The sequence below is a fragment of the Elephantulus edwardii genome, unplaced genomic scaffold (assembly GCF_000299155.1).
Source record: "Elephantulus edwardii isolate Elephantulus edwardi_28Jun2011 unplaced genomic scaffold, EleEdw1.0 scaffold00466, whole genome shotgun sequence".
NCBI lineage: Eukaryota > Metazoa > Chordata > Mammalia > Macroscelidea > Macroscelididae > Elephantulus > Elephantulus edwardii.
This window is the reverse complement of record NW_006400216.1, coordinates 111,263-121,339: the sequence shown is the minus strand read 5'-3', so window position 1 is coordinate 121,339 and position 10,077 is coordinate 111,263. Positions and strand designations below refer to the sequence as shown.

At 42.9% G+C, this 10,077-nt stretch overlaps 1 protein-coding gene across 1 annotated transcript in view; it reads right to left on the bottom strand.

Annotated features, from left to right (window-relative positions):
* The window catches only part of GNPAT (glyceronephosphate O-acyltransferase), a 58,765-nt gene that overhangs the window by 37,312 nt on the left and 11,376 nt on the right, over positions 1 to 10,077 (bottom strand). Inside the window, exons 2-4 of the mRNA XM_006902891.1 lie at positions 9,392 to 9,574; positions 3,468 to 3,644; positions 1,042 to 1,171 (exon numbers count right to left, since the gene is read on the bottom strand). Of these exons, the coding sequence (XP_006902953.1) occupies positions 1,042 to 1,171; positions 3,468 to 3,644; positions 9,392 to 9,574 (490 nt within the window). The remainder of the gene's footprint in view (positions 1 to 1,041; positions 1,172 to 3,467; positions 3,645 to 9,391; positions 9,575 to 10,077) is intronic.

The window sequence follows — 10,077 nt, the reverse complement described above, 5'->3', positions numbered from 1 at the left end:
TGCCAAAGGGCCCTTCAGAGTAGTGAGAGAAGATCTTCACCCTGAAACCTACAGCATCCCTTTTCAGCAGGAAGTAGCTAAGAGAGTCCGCCGCCCCATTTTCCTTATGAATCAAGGTGAAATCTCTCTCAGGGAGGAGTGACAGGGAATGGCAAAGGATGCATGGACAAAGGAGATTAATCAGGCTTTGATGGGGACTACGGCAACATGACAATGGAAGCTGATCCTCAAGGAATGCTGCTTTATTGGAAATGTTTTTGTGAATTTATTTTGTTTTCTCATATTTGCTTTCTTATATTTGTTTGATTATATACAAGCAAGAATGAATCCTGAAGAAGAAAAATTATACTCATCTTGATGATCACAAAATTATGATTTAAACAAAAGAGGGGGAAATGAGGGAAGCCGAATATCAAATTTAATAATAGTAGACCAAATGCTGTATCAGGGAAATGAGGGAGGCTTAATATAAGCTGAAGGTCACCTTGTGACACTAGGGCATTCCCTAGGAGTCAACATTGTTCTTAGTTTTTATCAAATGAATTCCTCCCTCTTGAGATTAACATAAAGAGGAACTTGGCCTTATCTGTAAAAGATTTCACCATTATCCTTTGTTTTGTACTTCCATGTTTTTCTATATAAAGACTCAGAGAAGCATGGCTCGGGACCTTCAGTCATGGGAACTGCTGGCCCCCTGTTTTTCACACTCTCTGTTCTATATCATTCCTGGCTGTTTGTCTCTTTATTATAAATTTATTCTATTCTTTGGGACCCTTAGTCTGCAACAAAGAATGACGCAAGATGTCACCTAATCCGTTTGAGAACATCCATGATCCAGAGGTCAGAACACAACACACGAGTAATTCCATCAGATCAGGAAATGAAGGCCAAGGAAATGACACAGAGTGTCAATGCCTAGCCAAGCTGACGCTCGTTTGGCAGGCCAGGGAGACGTGATTCAATCTCTAGCCTGTAACACTGCTGGAATCTCACGGTGCACATCCTGACTGTTAGAACACAGAGGAGCAGGGAAGCACTCACCCATTCCTGCTGCTATGACTGGCACAGGCAGATCGTAGTTGTACAAAATAAAAGACAACATCAGAAAGTCAATGTAGCTGCGGTGACTCGGCAGCAGAACCACCGGGTGCTCCTGGATGGCACGCTGGAGCTTTCAAAGGAAGGTCAAGTTTGAAAAGTTTTAGTCACATTATTAAATCCAGTTCTCCAGGCAGAGAACGGAAGATATGTGTATAAAATACCTACACATCTATAATTACTATATACTTCTCTACATGTACAAAACACACACACACACACACACACACACACACACACACACACACACACACACACACACACACACACACACACACACACACACACACACACACACACACACACATTCTACCTCTACTAATATACTCATAAAACAATTCACATGGAGAAGGTAAAATGACTTTCCATTTCCAATCAACCATGGCACACAATGAACAGGCAGCAGAACTGTGAACTTCTGACCAGTACTGGCTGAAGGGCTCAATTCCCCAAGTTAACAACAGTGGCTTGCAGGGAGCCATCAGCAGTCTCACACCTCTCCCCATGAGGTCATCTGTGACCAGCCCCGTCTGAGAAATGTAAACCTTTATGGGACAGAACAATGATGACTTTCACTAATACCTAACAGGTGGGCATCCTGATATGGCTTTTTGTATGTACTTTGTTACACTGAACATTTATAATTTTAACAGCCCTAAGGATTAGCTCTTGTACATAAAGTGACATGCATGTGACAGATGGCAGAGCTGGGAAAAGACTAGCAGTCAGTGATTGGCTTCAAGAGTCACCAGTAAACAGCAGTGTGGGCTGGCTTTGGGCAGGAAGGGAGAACAAACCTTCCAGGGAGATTTCAATCAAGAGACCTCAAGCAACAACACAGACTCCCAGCTGCTGCTGCCTGGTCTGAACTTGGCCGAGCCGCATGTGTCAGTCAGAGCACAGCTGTGTGCCTCCAGGACTGCCAACAGCCAAATTTTTAGAAGCACATCAGCAGCCCTTTCTTCCTAGGCTCTCGGGTGAACCTGAAATGTCGAAGCTTTCAGTGAGGAGCCAAGCATGTTTTCATCATCTGTTGTTGTTGTTATGTGCCACTGAGTCACTTGTGACTCATAGGGACCCTATGTACAACAGCTCTAAACTCTGCTCTGTCCTGTGCCAAATGCACCGTCTCTGACACACCCATCCCAATTACCCCAACCACTGAATCAACTAGGAATTCCTAATTCATAAAAACATACAATCTATAAATTATGAGAACCATGGTAATTCCTTATTTAAATGTCAAATTCATTGCCATGGGGGGATGGAGCCAAGAGGCTGGAGGAGTAACTAAAAGAAATAGTGGAGGAAAAAGAAATACCTTCAAATAAATGACTGGATAAAAACAAAGTATTAAAAAAGAAAGTAAAATGCTTCTTAGCGGGAAGGAGGGGAAAGTCTTTTAAAAAACCACAAATGAATAAAAACACAAGGCCAAGTTCTTCCTACTGGTAAAGAACATAAAGCAGTGAATTGTAACTGGAGGAGACGGCCAGTCTTTCTCTCACAGAGTCACTGGTGACTTTGAACTGGGGTTAGCACTGCAACCCACAACGGCCACGTCCTCAGAGCCTCCCAGTAAAGCAGCAGGAGTGACGTCGTTAGAAAAACCACCACTTGACACTTCATTAAGTGATAACTGGCTCAAGCAAGCAATTTTACCTAGAAAATTAGCAGCTAAAAGTCCAAGAAGACACAAAAGACACAGTCTCACAGCATCTCCCCAGAAAGGGCTGGCTAATGACAGAGTGAACAACAGTGGCTTCAAGGTAGAGAACCTCCCCCATGAAAATACTTAGAAAAACTCTGACCAAATGGAAATCAAGGAATACTCCAAAGTACTGGTCTGTTCTTGAGGAAACACACAAAAGTAGGATGAAGGAACTGTCCCAGATCTGTAGGAGCTGTCCTGCTAACCCAGAGGAGGAACCTCTGTGGCGATTCAAATCCACAGGTGGCTGCCAGGTCCAGCAGACACGCTCCGCTCCAGGCTCTTCTCTGTGGATGCTGCTGACATATCTCTGTTCTCTGCTCCCTTGTCTGATCCCTTTCTTATCTCAAGAATGACTCAAGGTGTCACCTAAGCCTATCATGAACATCCTGCCTCACAACTACCAGTATACATCAGACTCCTGAGATGTGGCTACAGTCATCACTGTAGGGCATCACATTCCTGCACGCCAGGAATGACCGGGGTCTCTCAGTCAGTCCCAAGTTGTAGGACCAGGAGCAAATGGGAAAACCCTTCAGAGAGGCAGAGTCTCTTCTGTCCAAATCGAATGCCTAATGATTAGTGCCAAACAGAGATTTCATCAAATCACAAGGAGTTTAAAAGAGAACTGGGTGCAGGAGGGAAAATCAATACTCACTTTCTGAATACCTTCTTCATTTACACACACCTTCGAGAAAATTTGTTTAAATATTTTGCTCAGGGTGAAGGCAAAAAATCTAATAACTCCTAGGCGTAGTTTATGACTCATTTCATCCAAGATTTTACAAGCTTCTTCTTTGAGGACATCGATGGATTGTTTAGATTCCTTGGAAAGCTAAAAGAAAATGGAAAGCAAGACTAAACTTTGGCGGTGATGGGTGGGGAAGATGCTAGAATTGTTTTGGTTTTAGGTAAAACCTGTATGACTAGTTCTACATGGATCAATATTTTAAGTCAGAGAGGGTGTGCTTTCTCTCCTCAGTTTATAAAGAGGCAGACCCACAATGAGATGGACTGGCCAGTGGCTGCATCAATGGTGTCAGGCTCAGCAGTGATGGTAGGAGGCCAAGGCCCAGTTGTACTCTAAGGGAATTCTGTTTAGAGGAAATACAGACCAGACTCCTGAGATGTGCCTACAGTCATCACTGTAGGGCATCAAATTCTTGCAAGCCTTGCTGTGTGTCTATCAGGGGATGGTGAGCTGGGACCAGCAACATGTCACCTAGCAATTTATGTTCCAACATATTGACGTAGACTGATGGGCTTACTTACACAAGCTCAAAGACTAGAAATCCAAAGAGAGTGGATTTTTTAGGATAGCATTTTAGATGAAGAAGGCAATTCACCTTGCCGCTAGATTTTAGTAAAAAGTTTACATCTAAGTTCTTCTAAAATGAATTAGTGTCCATAACCATATAGTTGAGAGTACACATTTATATTCATGATTATATATCCTAGAGTATACATTTAGTATCCATCATCTAGTATCCTGGAGTACACATTTAATACCCTAATCTGGTATCCTAGAGCACACGTCTAGTACCTATGATCAAATATCCCAGAATATACATTTAGTATCCATGATCAAACATGTCTTGGATAAAGTGCAGTCAGATTGCTCCTTGGAGGCAAAGATGATAAATCTTTGCCTCACATACTTCGGGCATGCTGCTAGGAGGGGCTATTCCTTGGAGAGAGGCATCATCTTTGGAAAAGCAGAGGAGTCAGCAAAGGAGAGGAAGACCCTCAACCAGGTGGAATGACATAGTGAGTGCTGCAACAGTCTCTACTGTGTCAAGAAAAATGAGGATGGCACAGGATACGACAGGGGTTACTATTGATCTTACTCAACTTGATGGCATCTAACAACAACAATAACCCATAATCAAGCATCCTGGAGTAAAAATCTAGTCCTTGTGACCAAATTTCTAGGAGTATACATCTGGTACCTAGGATCCTTAGGGAGCTCTGGTGGCCTAGTGGCGAGAAGCTGTGCTACAATCCTGAAGGCATGTCATTCGAATCCACCAGACACTCTGTGGAAGAAGGATGGGCAATCTCCTCCTGTGCAATAAACTGCCTCTGAAAACCTGTCAGAGGATCAGCTATGGGTCGTTTCTGACTGGACAGTATACAACACCACCTATGATCAAGTATCCTTGGAATACACATTTAGCATCCAAAACCAAGAGTTCCTAGAGGTTGCATTTAGTGGTCTCTCTTAGCAGAGGACGGAGCTCTGGTGGCCTACCTAGTAGATTACTGCAGCACTCCCTCCACTTACTTAATGCTATTACCAGGTAATACACAAGATAAAACAAAACAAAGATTCTTTTCAAACAACCAGTTTACACTTTATCAGATATACAAGTCAGTGGGATAAAAATCTCAAAATTATCAAGGGATAATTAGTAAAATCAATGATCTCAATTCATAAAACTTTGTTTTAAGACACATAGTTAACTATATCTTTTTAAAAAGAAAATAAAAATGTTTACTGCGTATTAGGAAAAATGACATCTCTGAACTCAGAAAACCTGAGGGGACTGTTTGACCTTCCCCTAAATAAATACTCTGAACACTATTTCAGTCTGTTAAGTGATAGATAACACTTTTGCTCCCCAAAGGAGAACGCTTTTCTTTAGCATGTGGCATCCCCAATGACACATGAAGAAATGTGAGGTTTCTTCTATGGAGCTGACTTTCACCTAACAAAGCAGCTAATTTTAGAAACTTCCTCTGCCATGTGTGGCCATTGCTGCCTAGTTCTACATTTTTTTGAGGGCTCAGTAGTGGAGCCAGAATAAGTCATTTCCTCCCAAGAGTATGCCTTTATCTTAACTAACAGGCTATCTGAAATAGTGACCTTATCTAAGTAAAGAGAACATACTTGAATAACAGGAAGCAGGGAGATAAAGACAGCAGAAATAGAATAGTGGACATGTTTGAATGAGAAAAAAAAGAACAGCAAGGTAGAATTAAAATGCTTTTCTAAGACAGAAAAGCCTTGGACCCATTTATAGAATAATAGCAAGAGGTCAGCTGCAAATAAAAGGCGAAAGACCGCTCTTATTTCTCCTGTGGAGTCAGAGCGGGCTTTGAAGAGAAGAGCGATGCCACGTGTGGGTTAGCAGCACCCAGACCAAACGCACAGCCGGTGAATCAGGTCCAACCCAGAGCAACATCATGGGACAGAGTCAAACAGACACTACCCGGTAGAGTCCAATGCTGTAAATCCGCACTGATGTAGCCTATGCCAGCTTTCTCGTGCAATACTGGGTGCTCTACCGCTGTCCTTCTAGTGAGAAGTTGGAAATGACAGCTATACAGGTGAGGTGAGACTGGACAGGGAGACCTGACAGGGACAAGAAATGATTTGTTTCTGGATCTGTCTCAGAAACAGACTTGGGGACAGGTGAGAGGAAGGGCCTAGTAAATGTTGAAGGCAGCCTGGAGGTTTTGCAAAGTCTGGGAAAAGGGGATGGGAGGAAGCGGAACTAGGGGAGAGGCTCAGATCAGATGGGACCAGGTGTTTGGACGGGGCTGGTCCATGTGTTCTGTCATTGCTCTCCCCATGGGGAGATGGCAGCAGCAACCAGCTGATGACATGAGCAGAGCGGGGACAGGCTGAGATCCAAGTTGGCTTCTTGGGATTTAGGAAACAAGGCAAGGAAAGAGTGTAAGTCAAGAACTACTGCTACAGTCAGGTCAGAGATAGCAAGGCCCAAACAAGGGCTGTAATAGGTGCTAAAGAGAAGGGAGACAGCAGGCTGATGTGACATTTTCTGTTCCAGGCAAGGGCACAGATGGTGGGACCATCCCATGAACCAGGGATCCAGAGCAGGGACAGAGACAGGGAGGGGCAGGGGTGAAGCCTGCAGGCGTCCTAACAGAGGGCAAGCATCAAGGCCAGTATTAGGTTTTCATGCTTAGTAATGCAAATCATTGTGTCCTTCACATTCCTTAAACACAAGCAGAAAGAGCTAGGAAACCATCATGTTACAGGGCACAGGAAAGACAATGATGTAACCAGTGGTGATGACAACAAAACAGAAGAAGGTGTGGTCAAACCCAGTTTCTTCAGTGAAGAATGTGCCAACTCAACCTTGTTGCTGCCAGGTGTCACTGAGTTGACTGTGGCTCACAGCAAATCCGTGGACAGTCTTGCCTATCCTGGGCCATCCCCACCATCTCCAACACGCTCAAGCCCACAGTTGCAGTCACTGTTAGCATGTTGCTGAAAGCAGTATTTGTGGTAACTAAGAGGTAAAAATATTATTCATGGTAACTAAGAAAAAAACAATTAAGTTTTGGTCAAACTTTCTTCTAGGTGGTAAAGCACTGGTCTGTCCATTTGCTGTACAGAGGTAATTCATGGTTGCTGTAATGCTGAACTCTGTGACACTGATGTGTAAAATGCAATAATGATTACCCATGGTGGACAGTGATTGGTGGAGCTTCCCAATTAAAACAAGCTTGGAAGTAGAAGTGGCATTCACTTCTTAAACAGCTTGCCTCCAGAAACTCTATGAACTTGGAGAAACAAAGTTATACAAGTGTTCAGGTACTTCATTCATGGGGTTGCTATGAGTTGTCTACAACTCAATGGCACTTAACAACAACAACAACTAAGAAAATACATAAAAAGGGAAAGGAACCGAAATGGTTCATTAGAAAACACAGTAAAACACACCAAAAAAATCAAGCATAGTGAAGGATCAAGGCAAAGAAAGCTCAATGCAAGAACAAAGGACACAGCAGGCATTTCACAGCAGTGCCATCCAGAGTGAAGACAAACAGACTGAAGGTTCCATTCAAGTGGCAAAAAGTGACAGACTGCACAAAAAACCCACAAACCAGTTGTACTATATTGTGTATGGAATCGTTGTTTACAACACTCCTTAGACTCAAGGATGCAAACAGGTTCAAAGTAAAGAGACAGGAAAAATATTTGGAAATAATAAAAGAAAAGCTGGGGTAGTGATCAGACAAAAAAAAAATCCAATTTTAAGATAAAAATCTCTTAGAAGAGATAAAGACATTATGAAGCATGAAAAGAATGGGGCCAGCACGTCTGGCCTCTGTTGACTCCACCAATGGAAACCACATCATCAGCAACATCCACAGCACCAAACCAAAACCTGTAGGGACAGACATGCCTCCACACTCCTGCATCAACTTCCACAAATTTCAGTGTCAATTGCCCACTGTTCTCCTTCAGGGTTAGAAATCTGCTAAAGTGGAACCATATTCATGGTTATGGGGCTAGGGAAGTTAACAAGCTACATTTCAGGTTGGCAACAGGATCGAGTTCCTCAGGGAGGACGGCTTCTCCACCATGCTCACTGGCCCTCGGACCTTCAGCCTTACAACTAGGGTCAGTGTTACAAAGTTCCCTTAGTCCTACCAATTGTGAAGTCTCCCCCTCAGTCCCCAAGCAAACTTAAATGAGGCCCCTGGCTGTCTCCATGGGGCAGTAGTCCTGGTCAGCTGTGTCTCACATGGGTCTCTGGTTGTCTGCTGATGCTGCTCTTGTATAGCTCCTGGTTTGACAGCTGTTGGAATATCTGGCCCCGAAGGATGCATGCTATATCTTCTGCTGCTTCTTTAGTGAGATTTCTCACTTCTGATGTCAAACTTACTCAATTTAAACTTCGTAGGATGGAGGGCAAAGGATCAATTCCATACCATACACACCCTATTTCAGGTTTCCAACTAGCCACATGGTGGAAGTCAAAGCCAATGGCTAGGAAAGCTATTCTGAACAATAAACATACAATAATCATACGTATACATGTGCCCAACTTGTGAGCAGCTAATATATAAAGCAAGCACTGACAGCACTGAAGGGAGACATAGACAACCAGTGGCTTTGTGTTAGGTGTTGTGGAAACGGTTCTGACTTACAGTGACGCTACACACAACAGAACAATGACCTGTCCAGTCCGGCATCCTCCTCACAACCTCTCTGTGCTCAAGTTCACCATCATGGACTGAATCAGTTATTTTGATAGACTGGAAAAGAAATATTAAATGATCTCTATTCAAAGATGGCACAATACTATATACAGAAAATGTTAAGAGCCCACATGAAAGTGCCTAAAGGTAATAAAGTACTTCATAAAAGTGTAAATTACAAAGCCAACAAAGAGAATTCATCATAGGACATTCCAGCACTAAGAAACCTGAAGGTAACAGAATTGCTTCGTTTCTGTTTCACCCCAAGGCAAAGAGGCTAACACATTTTGGTACAATATATATTTGAAGAACGTGCTGCATATATTCCGTTTTAGAAGGCACACTGCAGCTAAGAAAAGGAGCTCTGGTGGTACCCTCTGTGCACGCTGTACATGAACCAAAAGCCCAGGGTCTCTACCAGCAGTTCTAAGGAAGAGGGATGGGCAATCTCCTTCCTCTACAACCCACAGCTTCGGAAACCCTCTGGAGTAGGGCTGCTATGAGTCAGGAACAACTGGATGGCAGTGAGTTGAGTGAGAAAAATAAGGAAAGATAAAGCAAATTGATAGGGTGAGAAGAACTTGCTGACAGTGAGAAGATCTGAGTATATAGAGAAGCACATACCTCTCTGATGATGTAATGAATCTCTTCAGAATTGAGAACACTATATTTAATATCACTTGGCTTGCAAGGAGTGAGTCCCTTGTAGACAAGAGGTGTGTAGCATTTCATTGCAAACTTCAAGTCACTGACATGTCTCCTCTCCTCTAAAATATCTTCAAAATCATCCCACTTTTTGAGTTCCTTCTGTGGATGAAGCAAATGAGGGAAAGCAGTAAGTATACAATGGAGGATAAATCAGAGCACATTAGAGGTCTACTGGCAAGACTTCAGCATTGCAGAAACTTTTATTCTGGAATATATGACCAAGAGCTATGTTTTAGTAGCAGACATTCACATACAAAGCAAAATGGAATAATAAGTACATAAAACTAATTATTAGTACATAAAACTAATAATGGATTACCAAAATATTATTACCATGATTCCGATTGCTTTCATTGTAAGCCTTGTACTCTTCTGAGAAAGTTCAAGATCACAAAGCTGAGGCATGAAGCTCTTAAGAATCCAGATCAAGTTTGTAAGGGGTTGCTTACCACATGGGAAAACTGGTCTGTCTCTTCAACTCAGCTTTAAAAATAAAGCCACAGCATATACTGTTGTTGTTGTTATGTGCCGTCGAGTCGCTTGCGACTCATAGCGGCCCTATGTACAACAGCCCTAAACTCCGCTCTGTCCTGTGCCAATCG